The sequence below is a fragment of the Ursus arctos genome, unplaced genomic scaffold (genome assembly GCF_023065955.2).
Source record: "Ursus arctos isolate Adak ecotype North America unplaced genomic scaffold, UrsArc2.0 scaffold_7, whole genome shotgun sequence".
In the NCBI taxonomy this organism is placed as follows: domain Eukaryota; kingdom Metazoa; phylum Chordata; class Mammalia; order Carnivora; family Ursidae; genus Ursus; species Ursus arctos.
Window position 1 is genome coordinate 38,132,971 of NW_026623089.1, and position 27,004 is coordinate 38,159,974.

The 27,004-nt window shown below is 38.3% G+C and overlaps 1 protein-coding gene across 6 annotated transcripts in view; it reads right to left on the reverse strand.

The window, feature by feature from the left end:
- The window catches only part of MARCHF8 (membrane associated ring-CH-type finger 8), a 131,231-nt gene that overhangs the window by 20,881 nt on the left and 83,346 nt on the right, over positions 1-27,004 (reverse strand). For all 6 annotated transcript variants that reach the window (XM_057308465.1, XM_057308463.1, XM_026481569.4 and 3 more), the window contains one exon: positions 2,513-2,563. In XM_057308465.1, coding sequence (XP_057164448.1) covers positions 2,513-2,563 — 51 coding nt within the window. The remainder of the gene's footprint in view (positions 1-2,512; positions 2,564-27,004) is intronic.

Sequence of the window (27,004 nt, forward strand, 5' to 3'; positions counted from 1 at the left end):
AGCCAGCAAGAGAGGGAACACAAGCAGGGGGAGTGGGAGAGGAAGATGCAGGCTCATAGCAGAGGAGCCCGATGTGGGGCTCGATCCCATAACACCAGGATCACGCCCTGAGCCGAAGGCAGACGCTTAACCGCTGTGCCACCCAGGCGTCCCTAAAACTGCTTTTTAAGACAACCCTGCCTACAGGAAAGCACCACATCAGTGGCCTTGTTTGTTTCGCTCATCATTTTATGCCAGTACCCAGCTTAGTGCCTGGCACAAAGAACACACAAAAATGTATGCAAGAAGGGAGAAAGGAAAAGGCCAGAGTTTTCATTAGATTTCTTAATTTCCACCCCAGTTGATATTTATTTTAAAGTATGCAGTCCTGCCTTTGATCAGTAATAAAATAATAACAGCTATCATCAAGAACTATCATGACCCAATCCACCTAAGATCACCAGGGCTCAACAAAGTTTGACTACAGTTAGTTCACTGATTCACTGCAATGAGGGAGCTGCCCTAGGGTTCCTTGCAAACATTACCCTCAAGACTCACAACCCTGAAGGTTGTATTACTCCCTAATTTTACTCATCAGGAAATTAAAGTTCAAAGAAGTATTCCTTCCTCACAGTCACATGGCTAGTAAATCCTTGTCCATCTAACTCCAAAACTATCACAGAGCAACTCAGAATATCACAACCCAATCTGCACCAAGCCCATAAGATCTTCCTATAGACACTGTAAGCCAGTGGTTTACAAAAATGTTTTTTAACATTTATAGTAGGAAACTTTCTGTCAAATAAAATCTTACTAAAACCATAAACAAACAGACATATAGTTGAGGCCCAGAGTGTTGCCCTCCTTCAGAACTGCCCTCACCACTGGGGCAAGGCAATGAATGCTACTATGTACTTTTAAAATGTTTACTTCAACTTAACCAGACAGGCCATATGGATCTGTATCTTCTTACTTTTCTCGATGCTTAAATGTTAGACAGCTCCTTCAAAGGGGATAGGGCAAAACTGGCCATTTAACGCAGACAGTAATGATCTACCTACCACTACACAGTTCCATTAACTCCCATATTCCTAGCTGAACGAACAGCAAAAGAAAAGAAATGGAGGCTGGAACAGGAGGAATTATTTGCTGAAAGGTATTTATTTGAGATAGCCAAAGCCCGTGGCTTGAAAGACGGTTCTTGGGGGGAAGGGGCAGAGATCAGATCAGGAATGCACCAAGGACACTCTAAATGGCCTCCAATGTCACACTGAGCACTATGGACTTTTCTTTTTATGCAAAATTATGTGGATGGATGATATGGTGAGATAAGAAATATGCCTAAAAACAGACTGTCTCAAAGAATTTGCCAGATTCTACTTTTTAGTTAAAAAAAAGAGGGGGGGGGTGATACAAATGAGAGTATCTGTATAGTTTGTAAATTAAAATGGCAATAATGTGGTTGTTTATTTCTGAGTACTCAGGAGGCCTAAGACAGCAAGCCAGGTTTTGTCACATTGTTCAAATCTTCCTGTCAGAATCTGTGTCAGTGTTTGGCCAGCTGACAAAGGCATGGGGAGAAAGCCCATCTCTGCAAGGAACCTACATGGACATACTGCATGGACAACAGGTTGGCCAGAGCCTGTATCTATGCTGAGAAATGAGCAGTGCTGGCAAACAAGTTTGCCTGCTGGCTCCTGGGTTACCCATAGCCCCTCATATGGTCCTGACAGGTTAGTCGAGTGACTACACCACAGACGTGTGGTGCTGTCGGATGGCTGATTCACCCTTTCGGCCCTCATTTTCCTAGCCACTTTCCAACTGGAGGTAGCTCTGTGATCCAGTTCTGGCCAGTGAAATGTAAGCAGAAGCCAGGCAGCTGGCTGAGGCTTCTGGGAGAGCTTTCTGCCTTCCCTCTCAAAAGGGTCGCTCTCAGCTGACAGACCCCTCCCTCCTTCATCATTCTTCTTATTCCTGCCAAGGCCATGGGCATGGTACCTGGAGGTCCAGCTCCCATCTTGAGACCATGAGGTACTAAAGCAGGATGAGGATGACAATATGCTAAGAAAGGTGGCACAGAGAGGACAGAAAGTGCCTGAGTCCCTGACAACACCTGTGAGCAACTGCATCAGCTTTGAACCACCTACCTCCAGACACACTTTGTCATCAGGACCACATAAATCAATAATTACTGAGGTCACCAGAGTTGGCTTTTTGTTACTGTCAGTCGAATGCGCTCCTAACTGAGGGCACAGATTCTCTGGTGACTCTCTCAGATCTTTTGTAACCTGAGAGTAAATGATTCCCACTGGAAGAAATAGGGTTTTCTCCTATTAGTCACTAACCTCAACACACATTCAGAATTGCCTCACTAGAAAAACATAACAGCCATATACCTCATTGTATGGTCCTAAAGCAGATTAAAGAACTGTATCAATAACTTCGCATATTGAAAAGTAGAGTATAAACACAAGCAAGAGAGAAGAAACCAAACCCCAAACTACAAAAATAACATACTTCACTGGCACTCTACCTTAGAAATGTTACTTGAATGACTCATGGAATGTCCCAAAGTCTTCTCATTCTGTAAGAAAATGAAAGAGGTGTTCAGTATCAATTAAAATGTGCAGAGAACAAGTATTTATTCAAAACAATCCTCCTGACAATCATTCCCTCAGCGAGAATTTGCTGAGCGCAAACTACTATGTACTAGCAAAAATGAATGAAACAGTAGTCCCTACCTTAAAGAAACTTAGGTTAACAAGAACAGGAATTTGGAATTAACTAAAAATAAAAGGAGCTATAAGTGTCTTTTTTTTTTTTTTTGCAATAGTTTTTCCTTTTTATTGCTGAGTACCATGGTGTGGATGGAAAAAAGCTCTAAGTGTCTTAAGACACATTCAAATGGAGGTTCAGAGGCAAAAAACTGCATGTTGAATTTTATCTGATGTGGTCCATGCTGTGAGGAGCCACTGTAGGATCAGGAAGAAGAATGTGGGATAGCTGACCCCACCCAGGTCGTTTGGCTGTCAAAGTGTTGGGTACTCAACAGGGACATCCCACAGCTCACATCTATTCCCTCAAGCCTGTTTCTCCTCCTGGATTAGAGAAATCTGAGAGTCATGCTAGCCTCCTCCACCTTTAGTAACAAAGTCTTGTATCAAATTCTTCCTGTTTAATGTCTCTCAATCTCCAGTCTCCACCCCTCTACCCCCACCCACAAGCACAATCAGACTTCAGCGAGTAAGCGAGCAACCGAGCAACACGATGCCCCCAGGAGAGGCTGGAGCCACTTACACCAAACCTCACCCCCTGCGCCGGCAGGGACATCTTTACTAGGGCAGGTCTGACTGTGAGCCACCGGAGAGTGCAATGGCCCTTTCCCCCAGACGACCAACACAGGCCCCCGCGTGTACTAAGTCTACTGATCATACAGTGCTCCAAAGCATTAGCTTCAGTTCTGGTGGAAATAGGACCACGCTTTCTTTTTTTTCTTTAGAATCAGGCTTATAGTTTTTTGTTTTGTTTCCTTTCCTCATTTTTTGGATCAGATTTTCTTTTTTCTTTTCCTTTGGAATAGACTTATAGTTTTTTGTTTGTCTGTTGACATTTTTGTTCATTTTCCTTTTGTCTTGGATCAGGCTTTTTCTTTTTTCTTTCCCAGGCTTATTTTAATAAACAAATCAAAGCACACTTAGTTAAAGGTCCAAACACTCCCTATGCAAGCAAGGAGGAACTCTGCAGAGGACTGACCTGTAGGAAAGAGTAGCAAAAACACCACAGTGGAGTGCACACAGCATACACCAGAAACACTTCCTGAAGCACCAGGCCCTGGACAGTGTATACCCCCTTCTTAATATAGCATTACTCTCAGGAGCAGAAAACATAACAAGATTTCATAACGCACAAAAGACAAACACCTAGACAAAATGATAAGACAGAGAAATTTTCCCCAAAAGAAAGATCAACAAGAAATCACAGCCAGGGATTTGCTCAAAACAGATATAAGCAATATGTCTGAATAAGAATTTAGAACAACAGGGGGCGCCTGGGTGGCACAGCGGTTAAGCGTCTGCCTTCGGCTCAGGGCGTGATCCTGGCATTATGGGATCGAGCCCCACGTCAGGCTACTCCTCTATGAGCCTGCTTCTTCCTCTCCCACTCCCCCTGCTTGTGTTCCCTCTCTCGTTGGCTGTCTCTATCTCTGTCGAATAAATAAATAAAATCTTTAAAAAAAAAAAAAAGAATTTAGAACAACAGTCATATGAATACTGGGCTTGAAAAAGCATAGAAGACACCAGAGAAACCCTGATTCTGCAGAGCTAAAAGAACTAAAAACTAGCCAGGCTGAAATAAAAAATGCTATGACTGAGATGCAAAACCAACTGGATGTAATCACAATGAGGATTTAAGAAGCAGAGGAATGAATAGGTGATATAGAAGATAAAATTATGGAAAATAATGAAACTGAAAAGAAGAGGGAAAGAAAACTATTAGGTCACAAGTACAGACTTAGGGAACTCATCGATTCCATGAAGTGCAACAATATCCATATCATAGAAGTCCCAGAAGAAGAGTGAGAAAAAAAAGGGCAGTAGGTTTATTTGAACAAATTATAGCTGAGAACTTCCCTAATCTGGGGAAGGAAACAGGCATTAAACTCCAAAAGGCACAGAGAACTCCCCCCAAATTCAACAAAAACAGGTCAACATGGAGACATATCAGAGTGAAACTTGCAAAATACAAAGATAAAGAGAATTCTGAAAGCCGCTAGGGACAAAAGGTACTTAATCAACAAGGGCAGGCACATTAGGTTAGCAGCAGACGTGTCCACAGAAACCAGAAGAAAGTGGCATGATATATTCAACATGCTATATGGGAAAAATACACAGCCAAGAATACTTTATCCAGCAAGGCTATCATTCAGAATAGAAGGAGAGATAAAGAGTTTCCAAGACAAGGAAAAACTAAAGGAGTTCGTGAACACTAAATCAGCTTTGTAAGAAATATTAAAGGAGACCCTTGAGCAGGAGACACGAAAGCAACATAGAAAGGAACAGAGACAATCCACAGGAACAGCAACTTTACAGGTTATACAATGGCACTAAATACATATCTATCAATAATTACTCTGAATGTAAATAGACTAAATACTCCAGTCAAAAGATACACGGTATCTGAATGGATAAGAAAACAAGACCCATGGATATGCTGCTTACAAGAGACTCATTTTAGACCCAAAGACATCTCCAGATTGAAAGTGAGGGGGTGGAGAACCATTTATCATGCTGATCTCCAATCTCATTTACATTTCTACTGTCAATGCCTGAGGTTTAGGTTCTCTTCATTTCTCACTTGAAATTCTTGAATAACTTCCTACCTTATGCTTTCTGCTTTGAAAGTGACCTCCCTGATACATAATTGCTATGAACTGCATTGTGTCTCCCCAAATTTGTATGTTAAATTCTAGCCCCTAGTATTCAGAATGTGACTATATTTGGAAATGGGGTCTTTAAAGAGATAATTACGTTAAAATGAGGTCATTATGGTAGGACTTGATCTAAAATGAATGGTGTTCTTATAGGAAGCTGAACTTAGGACATAGGTACACACAGAGGGAATAATATCATGTGAAGACACAGGGAGAAGGCAAGAACAACTACCTGCAAGCCAAAGAAAGAGTCCTCAGATGAAACCAAACCTGCTGATACCTAATCTCAGACTTCTAGACTCTAGAACTGTGAGAAAATTAATTATTGTTGCTTAAGCACCCACTGCCTGGTTATTTTTTTATGGTAGCCCTAGCAAATAATACAAGAATCTTCCACACTATAACTTCCTTAAAAAAAAAAAAAAATCAATGAATGTTCGAAATGTAAATCTGATTTTCTAAAAATAAGAAAGTAACTCTCCCTGAATCCAATATTTCTTGTTCTAAACCCAAATGAGTAAAAAAAACAAAACCAGAAATTTTACCAATGGAAGAGATTATCTCACTTGTATTTTTAAGATTATCATATTACCTATGCATCTCACATGCTTTGCAATAACCATGGGGAAGACCAGAGAAAGGTGAGATGTAATTAGCAGGTAAAATTCTTTTGGTCAGTCAGAAGTACAAAGGAGCTAGTGGATCATTTTAAAACTGCTTTGAAAAGAGTTGATTCCATTCCACCAAGTCTCTCTTTAAAGAGAACTAGCAATCAAGACAAAATTTTAACTTTCCCCTTTCCCACAACCCACCAAATGACATACTGCCTTGATATTGGTACACTTGGCTTTTGCACCCCTAAAATGTTAGTGAAGAAATATTTCAAGAGCTCCCAAGTGGCCTGCCAGCCAGCACTTGTTTTAGCAATGTTGTCTTGTCTTTACAGCAATGTGTTTGTGCAATTTTTTTAGCATTTTCATTATATTCTCTTATTTTATAAATCTGAGTGAAAACAGAAGTTCAAATCTCTTAAGTATAATACAATGCAGACACTGCTATTAAATGTTTAGCATCAATGGAATATTTCTTGGTCTTAAGCTAGTCAATTAGATAGTTACAGGAAAAGAACAAAATTATAAAGTATGCTGTAAGTGTTGACAATGTCACCAGAGACTATTTCTAAAAAACCAGAAGAATCAGAAATTTCATTCATTCATCTTATTCATGCATTCACTCACTGGAAGTGGAGAGTCTCTATGTCCACAGAACAGGTAAATCTGTAACCATTCAAGTATCACTCATGAGTCAAGAATGTACTATGAACAAACACAGGGCACTGCTGTGAATTCAAGCTTAAATGCTCATTTACTGGCAATTTACTACTAAATTTTAATTTAGTTTGCTAAATTAAAACAAAGATACCATGTGCCCTGGAATATCTGTACAGAAAATCATTATAACCACTATGACATTACCCACTACCTTAAAGGAAATGGTCAGTTTAACACCACCTGGAAATCTACACAGAAGTTCTGAGGTTCTAGGAGAAGCAGTAATTTCTATTCCTGACTTTTTTGACATTTATTATTCCATAGAGATGGGGTGGGGTGAGGCCTAGGTGTTAAGCAAGGTAACATAAATCCAGACTGAGATCTAAAAGTTGCTCTTTACCTTATGAACTTGAGAAATAAATTTAATGATGTAAGTCTGTATCTTCCTGTTTTCCTTGTTAGAACAATTCAATATTTTACATTGGTAAAAATCAAATTATCTAGCCTCAGAACATACAGATGTTTTAAAGCCTGAAACCTGTCAACATTTAGAATTGCTTCTCCATTACTTGGCAGGAAATTAACAATTCAGTTCCAACAGACCATTTTTTCCCCTTAAATACTACTACATTTATTCAGACTAACTGAAAAAAATCTAAGAAGTTCAGGACCATAAAAGACCTATTTTTCAGGAAGCAAATCCCAAGATTCATTCAAACCAGTGACTCATTCATTCCATACTTATTTACTATTTGACTAACACATGCAAACAACTGTAGTACGCACAAAACGTGGACAAAAATAAATCTGACTCCTGAGCCTGTTCTAATGATGATGTTAACCACAGAACTTCTTTGTAATAGTGTTTCAATGAGAAATATATAACCAGGAAAGAAAATGAATTAAAAAATTGTTTAAAAACATTAAAAGCACAAACACGAATTATGTCAGGATACAGTAGGTGACACCATTCTTTCGTACAGTTACACTGGCATGTTTCTGAATGAAAAGAAGGAAAGGTTACCAAACATCAATGTCAAGAACTGGAATTAGGCATTCCAAAGAGAAAAAGAGTTCCATTCCAGTATGAAACTAAGTTTCAATGCCCAAGTAATACAAACCTTAGCAAATTATTTTCATCAATCTTTAATATAGTTAGTCACTGCTTAATGGGTCCACCATCTTATAACCCTGGGAGAGATAAAAGCCTCACTGCTGGTAGCAAAATCTGTTACCTTCTTTCCTCAGAGAAGGCACCAGGAGATGCCACACTGTGATAGCACATGGCCCCCTGGCTTGATCTCACCTCCATGTGTCTTTGGTGAGCTCTTGTTGTCTACATTAAAAAGAAGAGCTCCTCAGAACACAGCTCCATGCCTTCTTCTTATTTGTTGTCTCCCTCAGACCAGTGCTTCTGAAACTCTGTGCATTTGAATCATTTAAGGATCTTCATAAAATGCAGACTGTAATTTGTTAGGTCTGAGGTGGGTTGAGATTCTGCATTTCCAGTAAGCTCCCAAGTGACTCCCATGCTGCTGGTCCCCAGACTACACTTTAAGATGCTAGTTTCGTCCCAAATCCTTGGCCAGAATAATCCACAAAGGCTATGATTCGTTTAATTGAGGTATAACTGAATATGACTCATTTTTTAAAGAGCAAATCATGACTACTATAAAAGTAAATTTCTGCATAAAAGATGGTAGTGAGCTTACAATTGAGTTAATACAAATAAATCAATCAGGAAACAGACTGATACATACACTGGGAAAGACTGAGTCTGAGGGTGTGAGAAAGAAAAGTTTTATTAATGTAAGAAGTTACCAAATCACAAAGATAAAGAGAAGCTCTGTTGAGGAATAAGGGACATTTCACAATTTTACTCAGTCCTGTCAATGGTGTTTTGCAAGTCCATCTGTGGCTCCAACAGAATGTACCTTGAGGGTAGAACGGAGATGCAGAGCCCACAGAGACCAAACACGCCCTGGAAAGTAGAAGCCAAGAATTAACGAGAAGACAATGAGGTGAGATGTCTAAGCAAGTTTTGAGGATTTTGTATAAAGGAGTCAAACAATAAAACTTCATGTGGGAGTTTCCCTGAAACTCTGACCAGGACCAGTCATTAAAACACAAACATACACACACACACACACACACACACCACCACCACCACCAACAACAACAACGACAACAACAACAAGCAAACAAGCAAAAAAAAAGCAAACAAAAAAATTGTGTAACAGACATACTATGTATCTACCCGATATCCATCCCTACCAACAGAACAAATTTGTTCTGAGCAGCAATGGACCCAACTAAAAGTTCTCACACTCTCACTCTATTTTGCAATTAAGGGTAAATATGTAAGAAAGTTCTCCCTAAAGACATTAAACTTGAGGTTTTCTGGGAGACCATTCTGCTTTCCTGATATAGCCACTGCTCCTTTCCCCAGCTTTCCTTTTTTCCTGAGTTACCCTGGAATAAAGAGGTCATGCCAAGAGGTGCAACAGTCACCTTGGGACCATGAGGAGAAAAAGTACACATAGAGGTCTCCAACTTCTTGGTCTCAGGACACCTTTACAATGTAAATTACTGAGGACTCCCAAAACCTTTTGTTTATGTGGATTATATATATTGATATTTGCCATATTAGAAGTTAAAACAATTTTTAAAATATGAATCTCTTAATTCAATTAGAACAATAAACCCAGTTAATATAAATAACATTTCTATGAAAAACAACTATTTTTCTGAAAAAAAAATATAAGTGAGCAGAGCAACAGTTTTATATTTGTGTAAATCTTCTTATTGTCCAATTAATAGAAGACAGCTGAATTCTCATATCTGCTTGTACATTCAATCTCCTCTGTTGTTTTGACTGAAATAAATGAAGAAAATTTGGCCTTATACAGTATGTATTTATCAAAGGAATGTGTATTTAATAACCATTTGAGATAACTGGATATTCTTTGTACTACACAAAAACTCAACAAGTAATTAGCTATGATGTACACTCTAAAAAGATATTAATAAATTGTTAATACTCCATTAAAATCAACTGGTCCATCTTCTACTTTGAATTGATCTCTTAATCATGCATGACTTTTTAACATCACACAAAATTGGTCATTTAGAAATTACTGGTTCACTGGGTTATGCAAATTTTCCAAGACTGACACATTTCATTATGCAATATGAAAAAAAAAATCACATTCATTAATATGACCATCAGAGTCCATAATTATTGAAAAGCTACCAAGCTCACAGTGGTGGATACGAGTTTTCCAAAATCCTATTTTTTGCTTAGAGACTTCCAATTTTTTCACTGGCAACAAAAACTTACTTGAAAGGAAAGATTGGCTCATTCATTCAATTTAGAGAAAATGTCTGCCAAATATCCAAGTCAGAAAAACTAGAGTTTGACTGCCAGTAACTCTTTCAAGTAAAAATTATATTCCATTAAAATTGACTAGTTAACTTAGCAACTCAATCACAGAAGTGCTTTGCCCTGAGTCAACCACTGCCCTTTGGTATTCAGTAGAAATGATCTATACCAGATATGCAAAAATGGAATAAAACACATAAGCTACAATAAGAATAGTCAATTAAAAGTGACAAACATATTAAAATGAGCAGAAAATGAAATCAAAGTATCATTATAATTGTCTTCAAAATGTTCCCAAAGTTAAAGAGACATAAGATATATGAAATATGTTAAACTTCCGAAGATAAGCACTAAATAAGCTACACAAAGAGATATACTCATTAACACCACACATAAAACAAAAAGAAATTCTTAAAATTCTTCAAGTAGCCCACATGATGGTAAGAAAAAGAGAAGAAAGAAAGATGGGGAGAGAGAGAGAGAGAGAGAGAGAACCGAAGATAAAAAATAAAATGGCACCCTTAATTCCTAAGATATCAGAAACTATCCTACGGTCATACAGCAAACAGAGAAACACTTATTCAAGAAAATCGACTACACCTTGGTATGAACAGCAGGAATCTGTGTTACCTGGGCCACAACCTAGTCCATCCTCTGGCTGACAGAAGCTCCACTCTGGGAGGGTACAGCCAAGAAAAAATACCTCCCTTTCCCCCGAGCTCCCAAAAGAACAGAAAAGCATCTCCAGAGAGAGGGGCAGGCCGCAAGCATTACACATTCTACTCTACCAACTCCATGTTCTAGAAGCCATGTTCCAAGCAAAAGTGACTTAAAAGTAGGTCTGGGCTCCCTTCTGTACACCATCTCCAGAGAGAGGGGCAGGCCCCAAGCATTACACATTCTACTCTATCAACTCCATGTTCTGGAAGCCATGTTCCAAGCAAAAGTGACTTAAAAGTAGGTCTGGGCTCCCTTCTGTACAGTGCCCACTAGTAACGTAGAAGCTCTACTTTAGGCATGACAGACTGGGTGTAATGCAGCCCATCTTTGCCCAACTCAACAGACTGACGGGGTGGAAGTTCCACACCAACACAGCAAGCCAAGAAAACTACAGGCTACTGCCCTACATAAAGCAGGTACAATCACTCCAACCTGTGGGCCACTGTACCCTCCCCCAGCTCCAGAGCACAAGCTTAGATTTTGCAAAGGTAGAAAGGCAGGCCAAAAGACAGAGAGCTCCTAAGCTATCTCTAAGGAAACAAATATTAGCTGGAATAGAATATGCAGAAATTTCAGCCTAATAGTACTGGCAAAAATGATGGCATTTTAGGTGGCTAGTAGCTATAAGACAGCAACAAGTGAAACCATAAAATGACTAAAAGTGTACCACAGAAAACCAGGGACAGAGATAACTAAGAAGGTCCTCCTGAGGATGGAAGAAACCTCAGATACTGGCCTCAAAAACAACTGCAGCAAAGGAATCTGCATTTACTTGGATCAGACCATGGGGCAATACCCTAGGGAATTGTCCAAAATAGCAGAGCAATCAGCCTGCAGTTAACGGAACTAAAAACTGAATGTGAAATCAACAGAGACAAGAAAACTTAGCAGGTCAGGGAGAGAGACAGTCAAAAAACACTATAAACAGTCATATAAACAGTCATCCCAACTTGAGAGAGTGCATGCCCAAGGCTTATCCCTCTGAGAAGCAAAATCAGAGACTATATATTGTAAGGAAAACAGATTTTACTATAAAATCCAGCCAAGTTACTAAAGAAACAACCCACGGGAGGTGGGGAGGGTGAAAGAATCTTAATTCAAAGATGCTAAAACGTATTATCTAAAATATACAGCATTGAGTACAAAAATTACAAGACTTCAGAGAAAGAGGAAAGTATGACCCAAACAGGAAAAAAGGGAGGTAACAAAAAAGGCCCTTCAGAGGGTCCACAAATTGTCTTTAGTATACAACGGCTTCAAAGTAGCTATTATAAATATGTTCACAGAATTAAAAGAAGCCATACTTAAAGAGGCAAAGGAAGATACGATGACAATATCTTATCCTAGTGATGAAAGCAATAGAGACAGAAACCATAAAAAATGAACAAGATGGAAAATGTGGAATTGAAAAGTACAATAACTGAAATAAAAAGTTCATCCCAGCAGATCTGACCTGGAAGAGGAAAGAATCAGTAAACATGAAAATGGATCCTAAGAGATTATGCAATCTGAAGAACAGAGATCAAAAAGAACAAAGAAAACCAAATAGAGCCTTAGAGAAACATGGAACATGATTAAGTACACCAATATATCCATAACATGAGTACCAGGAAGAAAGAAGAGAGAAGAGGAGAAAAAATATTCACAGAAATAATGGCTGAATTTGATAAAAACATTAATCTCCACATCCAAGAAGCTAAATTAGGTAGGATAAAAGCAAAGGGACCCACATCCAAACACAACAAATTAAATGCTGAAAGACAAAAAGAAAACCTTGAAAGCAGCAAGGGAAAAATAACTGGTTACATACAGCAAAACCCCTCAAAAATTAATAGCTGATTTCTCATCAGAAACCATGAAGGCAAGAAGACTGAGGGGGAGAGGGGGAAGAGATGTATTTAGATAACTGAAAGAAAAAGAATTTTAACCAAGAATATTATTCCAGCAAACCTATCATCAATAGTGAAGGCAAAATAAAGACACCAAGAAGATATTGAGAATGACAAAAACTGAGAGAATGCAATGCTAGCAGACACACCTTAACAGGAATATTAAAGAGAAGTTCTTCAGGCTGAAAACAAGTAACACTAAACAATAATTGGAAACTATATGAAAAAAAACCCAAAGAATGACAGAAAAACTAATTATATAAAAATAAAAGACAGTATACACATATATACTTCTTGTCCTTTCATCTCTTGATTGTGAAAGGAATTATATAAAAACAATATATTGTATTGTTGGGCCTATAACATAAAGAAATGTTAATATATTTGACAACAACAAACAAAAGAGGTAGGTGGGTACAAAACTGTATTGGCAAAAGAAATTGACACCAGATGGCAACTCAAATCCAAGGAAATAAATGAGAACAAGAAATGGTAAATAACTTTAAAAGAACAAACTCTGTAAATGCTCTTTCCTTTACTTATTTAAATGACAAACTAATAACTACAACAATGTATTATTAGGTTTGGAACATATATAGATGTAACATGTATAACCACATTAGCAAGAAAGGGAAAGAGGATATAGAGGTACATAGGAGGCATGATTTCATATCTTATGTAATTAAGTTAACATGATAAATCTGAAGTTAGATTCTGTTAAGAAAATGTATACACTAAACCCTGGAGCAAACACTAAGATGATAACTTTAATCATTTAATGCAAATCAAAGCAGTAAAGGAGAAATAGAGAAAAAAGGCATAAGAGATATTAAAAAACAAAAAGTGAAATGACTGACAAATCAACCATATTAACAGCAATAAATATTAACAGTCCAATCAAAATGAATTATCGCAGTGGACAAAAATACAAGGGTACACTGTCTAGAGAAGACACACATTACACTGAAAATTACAAATAGGATTAAAGTTAAAAGAAGGAAAAAGCTAAAACTGCAAAAACAGTAACCATAAGAGAGCTGAAAAGACTAAACCAATATCAGACAAAACAGACTTAACAAAATTATACTAGAGATAAAGAGGGATATTTATTATAAGACAGTCAACCCATCATGAAAATGTAACAATTATAAACATATATGCACCTCATAAGAGAGCCAAAAATTACAAAAAGCAGAAACTGACAGAACTGAGTGAAAACCAGACAATTCAACAATACTGGCAGACCTCAATACCCTATATTCAACAATGGACAGAACAACTAAGTAGAAGACTAACGAAAAAGAATTGAGCAGTGTTATAAACCAACTAGACCTAACAGACCTCCACAGAACACGCTAAACCCAACAACAGAATACACATTCTTTTTTTTTTTTTTTAAAGATTTTATTTATTTATTTGACAGAGAGAGAGAGACAGCCAGCAAGAGAGGGAACACAAGCCGGGGGAGTGGGAGAGGAAGAAGCAGGCTCCCAGTGGAGAAGCCCAATGCGGGGCTTGATCCCAGGACCCCAGGATCACGCCCTGAGCCGAAGGCAGACGCTTAACGACTGAGCCACCCAGGTGCCCCCAGAATACACATTCTTCTCAAGTGTACATGGAACATTCTCCAGGACAGCGTAGACCATAAAACAAGCATAAATAAATTCAAAAGAACTGAAATAATACAAAGTATGATTTCTCACAACAGTTAAATTAGATATCAATAACAGAAAGAAATAAGAGAAATTCACAGATATGTGGAAATTAAATAATAAAATCTGAAATAACCAACTGGGTAAAAGAACTCACAAGGAAAATTAGAAAATGTGAGATTAATAAAAATGAAAATACAAAATACCAAACTTACCCAATGCAGCTAATAAAGTGCTTAGAGAAATATTTATAGCTGTAAATGCTGATAAATATAAAGAATAAGCTCAAATAAATTACTTCCACAACAAGACACTGGTAAGAAAAGAGCAAAGCACACCTAAATTAGCAAACAAAGAGAAAGATTACAAGGAGATGTTAATAAGGACTAGAAAACTGATGGAGAAAAATCTACAAAACCAAAAGTTCGCTCTTTGACAAGATACTTTTATGTAGCTTCACCAAGTAAAAAAATGAAATTCAACTCAAATTACTAAAAATTAGGAATAAAAGAGCTTGTATTACCCAACCTTACAGAAATAGAAAAGATTATAAAGGAATATTGTGAACAATTTTATACCAAGAAAAAGTAGAGAAGTAAAAGAGGAATTTCCTAAGGGCTCCTGGGTGGCTCAGATCCTTACGCGTCTGCCTCCAGCTCAGGTCATGATCTCCAGGTCCTGGGATCAAGCCCTGCATCAGCCTCTGCTTCTCTGCGCTCTCTCTCAAATAAATAAATTCTTAAAAAAAAAAAAAAAAAAAAAAAAAAGAGGAAATTCCTACAGAGACAGACACAAATTACCAAAAGTGACTCAAGAAGAAATAAAAAATCTGCAGGTACCTGGCTGGCTCAGTTGGTAGAGTGTGTGACTCCTGATCTTAGGGTCATGAGTTCAAGCCCCACCGTGGGCGTGGAGCCTACTTAAAAATAAAAATTAAAAAAAAAAAGAAAGAAATTTTTAAAAATCTGAATAAACCAGATTGAATTAGTTATCTAAAAACTTCCCACAAATAGGGGCACCTGGGTGGCTCAGTTGGTTGAGTGGCCAACTCTTGATTTCGGTTTATGTCATGACCTCAGGGTCTTGGAATCAGGCCCTGCACTGGGCTCTGTGCTCTTTCCCTCTGCCCCTCCCCCTGCTCATTCTCTCTCTCTCTCAAATAAATAAATAAATCTTTAAAAAAAGACCAAAGCTATCACAAGAATAGAAAACTGCACACAAATATTCCTTAAGAATATAGACTCAAGAATTCTCAACAAAATACTAGCAAACCAAATCTAGCAACAGATAAAAAGGATATACACTATGACTAAGTGGCATTTATACTAGGAATACAACACTGAAATAGCTGAAACTCAACATAAGACACAAGATCAAAAGAATTTTTTAAATATACACAATAAACTTTTGACAAAATCTAACACCTTTCCTGATAAAAAACTCAACAAACTAGGAACAGAACTGCCTCAACCTGATAAAGTGCATCTACAATAAATCTACAGTAGTTAACATCAAACTTAATGATCAAAGAATGAATGGTTTTACAGTAAGATTAGGATCAAGAGAAGCTGTTCACTCTTTCAGCTTCTTTTTTTTATTATTATGATATGCTAGTCACCATACAGTACATCATTAGTTTTTGATGTAGTGTTTCACTTTCTATTCAACATTGTAGTGAGGATTCTAGGCAGGATAATTAGGCAAGAAAAAGAAAGAGAAAAAAGACATCCAGCTTGCAAAGGAAGAAGTAAAAGTATCTTTGTTCCCAGATGACATGTTCTTGTATACAGAAAATCCTGAGGACAAGAGCAATATATAAAAATAACTTGCATTTCTACATACTGTAAATGAACAACCCAAAAACAAAATTTAGAAAACTAATTTACAATATTGTCAAAAAAGGTAAAATACTTAGGAATAACTTCAACAAGGTAAGTGCAAAGTTAATACTCTGAAACTACATAATATTTTTAAAAGAAATCAAAGACCTAAATAAATGGAATAACATTAGGTTATTTGTTGTTGAGCTGTAGGGAGTTCTATATATATTCTGAATATTAACCCCTTATCAGATATATGATTTGCAAATGTTTTCTCCTATTCCATAAATTGCCTTTTCATTCTGTTGATGCAGTTTTTGATTTTGATGTAGTCCAGTGTATTTATTTCTACTTTTGCTGCTGTGCTTTTAGGCTATAAATCCTTGTCAAATCCAATGTCATGAAGTTTTTCCTCCTATATTTTCTTCTTCCAAGAGTTTTACCGTTTATGTTTAGTTAGGACTTCGACACATTTTGAGTTAACTTTTGTATGCAGTATAAGAATCCCACTTCATTCTTTTGCATGTGGGTATTTAGTTTTTCTAGCACCATTTGTTGAAAAGACTGCCTTTTCCCCATTGATCTAATTAGCACTCTTAAATCATTTCGCACTCAAAAATCATTTAAGCACATATGTGAGGGTTTATTTCCAGGCTTTCTATTCTATTCTTTTTTTTTTTTTTTAAGATTTTATTTATTTATTTGACAGAGACAGCCAGCGAGAGAGGGAACACAAGCAGGGGGAGTGGGAGAGGAAGAAGCAGGCTCCTAGTGGAGGAGCCTGATGTGGGGCTCGATCCCAGAACACCAGGATCACGCCCTGAGCCAAAGGCAGATGCTTAACGACTGCGCCACCCAGGCGCCCCTCTATTCTATTCCACTGGTCTAAATGTCTATCTTTATGCCGATACCACACTATTTTGATCACTGCAGCTTCTTAACAAGTTCTGAAATCAGGAAGTTTGAGACTTCCAACTCTGTCCTTCTTTTTCAATACTGTTTTGGCTATTTTGGGTCCCCTGAGATTCCATATGAATTTTAGGATGAATGTTTTACTTTGGGTACTACTGGCCTTTTAACAACAGTAAGTCTTCCAATACATGAATACAGGATGTCTTTATATTTACCCCTATCTGCTTTAATTTCTTTCAGCAGTGTTTTAGAATTTTCAGAGTACATGTCTTTCATCTCCTTAGTTAATCAACAAAAAACTCCTAGAATAAGTAGGTTCAGCAAAGTCACAGGGTATAAAATAAACACAAAAAAATTAATTGCATTTCTCTATATACCAATGAACAAAAGGACATGAAAAGTATTATTTACAGTGCAAATCTAACAAAACAAGACTTGAACGCTAAAACTAAAATGCTGATAAAAGAAATACAGAAGATCTAAATAAACAGACATACTGTGTTCACCGATTAGAAGACTCAATATAGGAAAGTTGTCAACCCTTCCTCAAACTGATATACAGTTTTAATCCAATTTCTATCAAAACCCCAGCAAACTATTTTGTAGATATAGAGAAACTATTCTAAAATTTATATGGACAGGTAAAGAAATTAGAATACCTAAAACAATTTCATAAAAGAAGATTATAGTAGGCATAGTAAGTCTACATGATTTCAAGACCTATTAAGTAGCTACTGTAATCAAGACTGTGTGGTGTTGGCAAAGAAACAGACACACAGATCAATGGAACAGGATAGAGAATTCAGAAACAGATCCACACAATGTGCCAAACGGACTCTGGAGAAAGAATCTTCAACAAACGGTGCTGGAGTTGTCTGACAAGAAGCAATATAACAAAACAAAAACCTGTAAAACTTTTAGAAAAAAATAGAAGAAAATCTTTAGGATTAGGTAAAGAGTTCTTATACTTGACATCTAAAATATGATTGATGAATAAAAGAAAAAAATGATAAATCAAACTAAAATTTAAAAACTTTTGCTCCATTAAAAGGATGAAAATAAAAGCTACACACTAGGAGAAAATATTTGAAAACCACATATCCAACTAAAGACTAGTATCCAGAATATATACAAATTCTGAAAACTCAACAGCAAAAAAACTCTATTAGAAATGGTCAAAAGGGGCGCCTGGGTGGCACAGCGGTTAAGCGTCTGCCTTTGGCTCAGGGCGTGATCCCGGCGTTATGGGATCGAGCCCCACATCAGGCTCCTCTGCTATGAGCCTGCTTCTTCCTCTCCCACTCCTCCTGCTTGTGTTCCCTCTCTCGCTGGATGTCTCTATCTCTGTCAAATAAATAAATAAAATCTTAAAAAAAAAAAAAAAAAAGAAATGGTCAAAAGACATAAAAAGACATTTGAATGAAGAAGATATGCAGGTGGCAAATAAGCATATGAAAAAATGTTCAACGTCATTAGCCAGGGAAACAGAAATTAAACCATCATGAGATATCACTGCACATCTATCAGAACGACTAAAATAGAAAACTGTAATATCACCAAATTCTAGTTGAGGATACAGAGAAGCTAGATCATGTGTATGTTGCTTGCAGGAACATAAACTTATTTACTGCGAAAAACACTGGAAGTTTCTTTAAAAATTAAACATGCAATTACCACACGAAACAGCCATTGCTCTTCTGGGCATTTATCCCAGAGAAATGAAAACATATGTTCAGATAAAAACTTGTACATGGGGGGCGCCTGGGTGGCTCAGTTGGTTGTGCATCTGACTCTTGATTTTGTCTCCAATAGTGATCTCCGGGGTCATGGGATTGAGCCCCAGGACAGGCTATGCACTGAGCTCTGCTTGTCCCTCTCCCTCCCCCTCTGCCCCTCTCCCTGCCCAAGCTGGCACGCTCGCTCTCTCTCAAATAAATAAACAAAATCTTAAAAAAAAGAAAAAGAAAAAAACCTTCTACATGGGTGTTTACAGTAGCTTAGTTCAAACAAATGTCTTTCAAGAGGTGAATACTTAAACACTGTGCTATATTCATACCATGGAACACTATTCAGCAGTAAAAAGGAAATCGCAAGAGAACTATACATAATAAAAAAAAGCCAATCCCAAAAGTTTACAAATTGTATGATTCCATTTATATAACATTCTTTAGTTGACAAAATTATAGAAATAGAGAATAGATGAATGGTTGTGAGTGGTTAAGGAGGGAGGGTTAAGTGGGTAGGGTTATAAAGGGCAACCGAAGGATCCTTGTGGTGATGGAAATTTTATGTATCTTGACTATACCAATGTCAGCATCCTGACTGTGATATTTAACTAGAGCTTTGTAAGAAGTTACGATTGGCTGACAGCAGGTAAGAGTACATGAGATCTCTCTGTATCATGTTCTACAACTGTGTATGTGTGATATTATGATTTATAAGAAATGTGTATTTGGCCATTCAGATGACCAAAATCTCTTTCTCATATATATTTGGTTTTCATCCATAGTTCCTGGCTCACAGCTCCCAAAACCCTTGGAATTTCCAAAGCCCGAGGGCGATAAAAGTGTCTTTTGTTATGTTAATGAGATGACCTTGGAAAGCACTTAAGGATGGGGCCATGTCAGTACAGAGTTGGAACTTTGAAGGGAAAGGGGCTGGAAGTTGAATCAATTGCCAATGGTTAATGATTTAATCAATCAATCATACCTTATGTAATGAAGCCTCCATAAAAACCCAAAGGACAGAGTTTGAAAAGCTCCGCACTGGTGAACATGTGGGGATGTAGGGAAAGTGGTGCTCCTGCAGAGGTTATGGGAGCTCTATGCCCTTTCTTTTTTTTCAATATTTTATTTATTTGACAGACAGATAGTTGAGAGAGGGAACACAAGCAAGGGGAGGGGGAGAGGAAGAAGCAGGCTTCCGGCTGAGCAGGGAGGCTCAATCCCAGGACCCTGGGATCATGACCTAAGCCGAAGGCAGACACTTAAGGGCTGAGCCACCCAGACGCCCCTCTGTGCCCTTTCCCCATACCTGCTTGCCCTATTCAACATTGCCATCTATCAGGTTGTTCCTGAGTTACACCCTTTTACAATAAACTGGTGATCTAGTAAGTAAAACGTTTCTCGGAGATTTGTGAGCCACTGTAGCAAATTAATCAAACCCAAGTAGGGGTTTGTGAGAACCCCTGATTTATAGCCAGTAGGTCAGAAGTACAGGTAACAACCTACACTTGTGACTGGTATCTGAAGTCCAAAGAAGGGGTCATGAGAACCTCCAATCTGTAGCCAGTTAGTCAGAAGCACGAGTAACAGCCTAGGCTTGTGACTGGTGTCGGAAGGGAATGGTGGAGGTGAGGGGGGCAGTCTGGTAGAACTGAACCCGTAACCTCTAGAGTCTGGTGCTATCACCAGGTAGATAGTGTCAGAATTGAGTTGAATTCTCAGATACTCTTGCTGGTGTTCTGAGAATTGCTTGGTGCTATGTAGGAAGCCCCCCTCCCCATAATGGAATCAGTACCAGAACCAATGTGTATGTATTTATATATGTATGTATATGTGTGTTTGTGGTGTATATTAAACACCATAACTAAAACGCAGAGATTTTCAAATTGGAGATAAAAGCAAGATATAATTACATGCTACATACAAGAGAAAACACTTTATATATATAAATACAAACAGATTAAAAATAAAGCCTGGAATACCAATAACAAAATGACACTAATAACAAGATGACAGAGATGTTGAAATTATCTGGCAAAGACTGCAGGCAGCTCAAATGACCATTCACCACTCTTAAAATAGAAAATGGATTCAATAGCAGAGAAGAAAAAATCAAGAACTTGAAAGAAAAAAAAAAGTATTCAATCTTAAACAACAGAGAGAAAAAAAAGATTTAAAAAATACGGACAAAATCTCAGGGACCTGTGATGCAAAACCAAATGGTTTACAATCACAGTCACTGGAATCTAAAAAGAAGAACAAATACAGGGTTGAAAAATACTGGAAGAAAGACTTGCTAAAATGTTCCCAAGTTCATAGAAAGACATAAACCTACAGCTTAAAGCAGAGGAGTGAACTCCAAACAGGATAAACAAACAAAAAACTTACTAGAAATCTTGCTTTAAAAAATACCATTTTGGTCAGTGCTCTGGATTGAACTTGCCCCTGCACAAGTTCCTATGTGGAAGCCCTAAGCCCCAACGTGGCTATATTTGGAGATGGAGCTTAAAGAGGTAGGTAAGGTTAAATAGGTCATAAGTGGCCCTCACCCAGTAGGACTGGTGGCCTTATGAGAAGAGGGAGAGAAGAGTGGGAGAGGGAGAGAGAGAGACCTCTGTCTCCACACACGTACCATTTTGTTATGGCTGCCCAAGCAGGCTAATACAGTTGGCAAAAAGGATTCAGAAAAATTATGAACTAATCTACATCTATCTCAAAAATAAAAGCAAAACTCAGGTAGTTTTAAGGAATAACAAAAATGGTACATAAATATTTTATAATTAGTTCAAATTTGAAATAAAATTTAGGGCACAGTTAAATCATGACCATAACCGCTAACCATTTTTTCTTGGCCGTTCATCTATACTCTCTGGACTTCAGTTTTGCCCTTTATAAAGAGGGCTTGTATGGAAGGGGGTGGGGCAGAGAAGTTAACAAAGGTGACCCCCTTGATTTCTCTAAGCTCCCAAATGTGGTATATCTATGGGGAATATGTTGCCCTATTTAGTTCTACTCAGCACCACACATAATGCAGTTTTAAACTGACCCCTGAAGATATGAATAAATGGGTTTATAGTTCCAAAAACCCTTCTGACATAGACTAATAAATATTTTTTTAAATGTTAAATGTAACATGGCATGAGTAGAATGATAATCTTCCTAGTAATATATTGGTGAATACAATCTTTTTCAAATGAGTTTTCCACTAATTTTCATTTTTATTTTTTGAACATGAAATAAAGTTATGCTGAAAAAAATTAAAGGTCTTTGTATTCATCATTGATATTTTAAAACCTTAATTATACAAACAATAAAATAAACAGATTTTAATTTCTGCCATTTAACAACTCTATATTATATTCAATAAATCCATACACCCTTGAGGTTAACTGAAAAATCTTTATCAATACAAATCAGAATACATGACCTCTAAAAGTTATTATAGAAATTGTAGCACTGTAAATATTTCCTACAGAGCTGTATAAGTAACCTTTATAGAAAGACTATCCAATTTCTTTAATATAGAATATATTCATTCAGGGAACACATTCATTGACCACATACTATGTGCCAGGTACCATTCTAAGCCCTTGGGAATGATGAATGAACAAAACAAAGTTTCCTACTCTTGGGGCACCTGGGTGGCTGAGTCGGTTGGGCATCTGACTCTTGGCTTTGGCTCAGGTCATGTGGTGGGATCCGCTAGGAGTCTGCTGGAGATTATCCCTCTGCTCTTCCCCTTGCTCATGCTAAGATAAATAGGTAAAATCTTAAAAAAAAAAAAAAAAAAAAAAAAAAAGACTCCTACTCTTGTGGAGCTTGAGAAATGGCACAGGAGACTGTTCGTCTTCTCTGATTGTCTCAGAGTTCAGAGTGTTATCTGTTCACAACATGTTTGTTCACTGGAGACTTACAAAACTATAAATGATATTTCATGGTGAAATACATACATTCAATTTGGCCCAGGTGCCCTGAGGCTCTTATTCCTTTCATCCTCACTATCTTTGTCCGTTATAGCTCAAGAATATCTCATAGCCTTAGCAAAGTTAACAGAGATAGATAGCATCCACGTGAAATAAGACAGACGTGCAAATGGCAATATTAGAATGTCCCTGCCAAATGAAATTACATGCCTGGCTTAGACACACACACACACACACACACACACGCGCGATAATGCCAACAAACAGAACTAAGAGCCTTTGTTACTGTTCCAGCTTTATGCATTTTCTATCCTGTAAGAAGCTAAAAAATCTCCCCAGAATGTATGCTCCCGCAAAAGAACCAAGCAAGGAGCCTTCTGAAAACAATACGTCCTCCAGAAAATGCAATGGAGCCTGCAGCTGTGCTCATTCAAATTATAAACTAAGTTGTCTTTTCAGGATTTTCCAAAGCCATAATTCCACGATTTCAATTTATATAGGCAATATCACATCAATAAAAAAGATACTTTTTACACTAGCAGAAGGATACCATTAAAAAAAATCTGCTATAATTTATATACTTAAATGCTTATTTGGCTTCAGAACACTTTTCACAATTTCAAGGAACAGTTTTGTTACAAAGTACATCCCTGAAAATGGAATTGAATCGCTAAGCTTCTCTGGTTGAGAACCTCAACAGTGAGGCGTCCTTGAACAATTCTGGTTCTCTCTATATTTATTCCTAAGGCCTAATGGCATCCCTAAAATCAATGAGAAATCCAGCCACTGCTGACAGGGCACTTCTCCTACCTGAAGCTTCATTTTCCAGCAAGCTGCATCGGGGAGTCCTCAGTGCAGCTCCCCCAGCAGCATGTTCCTGGGCTGTCTGCACAGCAGCTGCCGCCCTACAGCAGCCGGCAGAAGCACACATCATCGCAGCTGGACGTGTGAGGGCTTGCTGGAGCCCTGGGCATACCACTCCTGTGATCAAATTGGACAAGCTACTTCCTCCAGCTGATTTCCAAGGAACTAGATAGTGAATGAATAATTCATGACAAGTCCATTCCAGCAACCGATTTCTGCTCTACGGTCTACTCCCCACAGCAATTTGCAATGTAAAGATTCTAAAGCGCATACTTGCTGGCAGGCAAAGAATGAAAGTTCACTTCTCTAGTCAATGACAGTAAATGTTAGTAGATTTGTTTGCTCTTCTTTCATGCTAACCCATCACCCAGACTTACTGAGGAGATTTTTTTTTTAAATGCAGGAAAGGTAAATGATTAACCACAGATATCTGACACATACACACAAAAAAACTTTTTCTCCCTAAAACCTGTCCTACACAGTGGTTTCTGGTGGTAGGAAAAGCAGCAAAGTGCTTTGCTCTCAGATCAGCAGGTCAGTACTTACATTTAGCAGAAGACCAATTCCAGCAGAGCACAGGAAATCATCACATGGTAGGGGAGGGGAGTCTCAGTATCAATGCCAGGAAACAAATTGCTTCAAAGGGGAATTTTCCTGGTCTCTCAGGCTATAAATATAACTTTCATCTCATTGGTATTCTTCTAGGAAGAACATGAACATTCATTTTCACCAATTTGTCAGTGCTTACATATTTCCAAATGAGTGATATCAAAAGTAGTCAATTCTCTGCGACCAAACACATAATGCCAAGAGGAACTTGAACAAAAAGACAGAAAGCCCATACTCCTAGCTCAGCTCCACCTCCAGGAAGTCCAACCCTACACTTATCATTTTTACCAGTTTCAATCTTTTTTCCTTTTCTTCTCCACTCACTGTGACTATCTCAAGCTTGTGCTGTCAGTAAGTTCATTTTCCAGCTGTGACTATTCTGTTCCTAGCTACTTCTAATTTATTTGTTCTGCAAATTGGTTCTCCACGTGACTCCTTGGGTCCCTAGACTTCCCTTTTCACCTCATTCTGTCATTTTATTTTTTTTATTCTGTTATTTTATTATATCATTTCTGAGCCTGTGTTTTATGCAACCCAGGTTCTTAATAGCTTACTCCTTATTAGCTTACTTAGGAATTCTCTTCATTCTGAAGGGAAATGAGTATTTCTTCCAGAATAGACTTTGCATCCTTCTTCTGCATGTACTGTGCCTTTCCCTCCATCCTGCCATGTGTGCAGAGGGCTTGCGATATCTTCTTGTTGGCTCAAGCTTCACCGGGACGTTCTGCAGAGCACCTCTGCATCTGTTACTGCGTAGTCTAGGGGAGCCCTTCCCCTTCCAGCTATGTTCTAACTGGTGTTCACAGAGTGTGAAAAAGGGAGAAGGGAACAAGCTCAGCTGGGACTAGGGCTACAAGCAGCCCGAACTCTGAGCTTTTCTCCCAGGGATATATTCTTTTCCTCCCCAACATTAATTCCCTCTGTCCTTGGGAGATTTCATCCCCACCAGAAAGAGCCTGGCCCAGGTTGTTCTCTTCCTCCTTTGCAGTCATTCCTTTTCCCTCAAATCCTGACTACCTACTCCCCACCCCCACCCAACCCTGCCACCTGCAGCTCACTATATGCCCCTTCTTCCACTTACTGTTCTCCAAACAGACCTGCCTGATCGACGTTCCCTTCTGCTAGGTAGGTGTTCTGCTGCCTCCCAGTTTACTGATGAAGATAATCAGCTCTAGGGTTTAGCGCTATTCTTTCTTCTCTACTTCTTTCCCAGCCTGAACATACCAAAATAGTCATCTCCACCATGCTTTTCTTTGTCACATGAGAGCAACCCTCAGGGAGAGGCTTCCAGTCACCTGGAATTCCCAGTGCTCCTACAGCATTACCTATACTCACTCTCGCTCCTCACAGACATTAGGGATTTTGCAGTATTTTGCTCACTATCCTTTCCTCTCACAGAGCCTCTGCACAGACTGGAGTTAAGGACGATTCTGAGCCAAACACTCTGAATTCTTGGAAACTTTCATTTCTCTCACTGACCATTTCTTTGAATTAGCTGTTGGTATATTTCTACCAGTTTTTATCCACCTGCTGTTCATATCATTAAGTCTAAAAGAGTGAATATTTTGAAATTTGGCTTCACTCTGCCATCCTAAAACAGAAATCATACTACTTTAAAAAATTAATAACCTGATATGGCCACATCAAAAATAGTGCTAATGCAAAGATTTGTGGCTTAATAGACATCACAACAGTAGATCATAACAAAATGACTACAGTGGATGTTGTGGGTTGCCTTCCCTTCTTCCTTCTCTGCAGCAGAACCCCCAATTCTCTTCAGAAGTCCCCTCTCCCCAGAGTCACCATATATCAGGATGCTCACTTGACCCCTTGTTCCTATAGTAGGTTGACTGGCAAGAGCCCACTTATGGTTCAGGAGGTATGATCTGCTGGAGGCATCTGGGAAATACCTTCTCACACTTACAGAGAGCGACGAGCTTTTCTTCCTCTCTTCCTCCCATGTACAAGGCCACATAGAGCCCTAAATGCTACTGACAACCACTGAAAACATTAGGGGAAATCTGCCTTGAGATGAAGTATACCCCATGAAAGGGAGAGCAAACAGACAGAAAGAACCTGGGTCCTTGATAATGTCTCTGATATGCTGGATCGACCACCCTGAGACCCATCCTTCCCTTTTAGACAGACCTCCTTTTATATGAGCTTGCAAAGTTTTCATTGTTTAAGCCAGGTTGGTCTGGTTGTTCTGTTATTTATAGCTGAAAGCATCCTCACAGATGGCATTTGTACTATCTATTTACATTATTAAACCCTCTTTTGTTAGCCTGTGTATTTTTAAAATTAACATACAACTTCAAACTGATTAAGACTCAAGTATGGCAGAGGACGCTGAAAAAAATCAATGATTCTCAGAATGAACAGAGACAAAGATCATCTATTCCAACCCAACACAGAGCCTGAATCCTTGCATAACACTGCAGCTCTGGCTGCTTCTCCTCAACACTCCCAGGAACAAAGAGTTCTCCAGCCACCTCCCAAGGCAACCGATTCGCTTCACTCTGCTGATAAATGAATCCTTGTTACTGTCAGGCTCATCATCCTTTGGCCTGAGGGGTCTGTTGGAACACTGGATTTTAAGAGCAAATTAAAAAGAGGGCAAGCAGTTTGGCACAATGCTGGCCGCAGCAGTACAGCAACGGCATAAACGAGGCACACTGTGGACACCAATTTTCCCAACAGTATAAGTTAGTTGGCAGAATTGTGAATCCATTAACATTTAACCAGATTAGTAAAACTCTTTCTTATGGACTACACACATGTACAATTCTACCCTCTGTTTTAGGGCCTCTTTCCACTATCCACTGTAA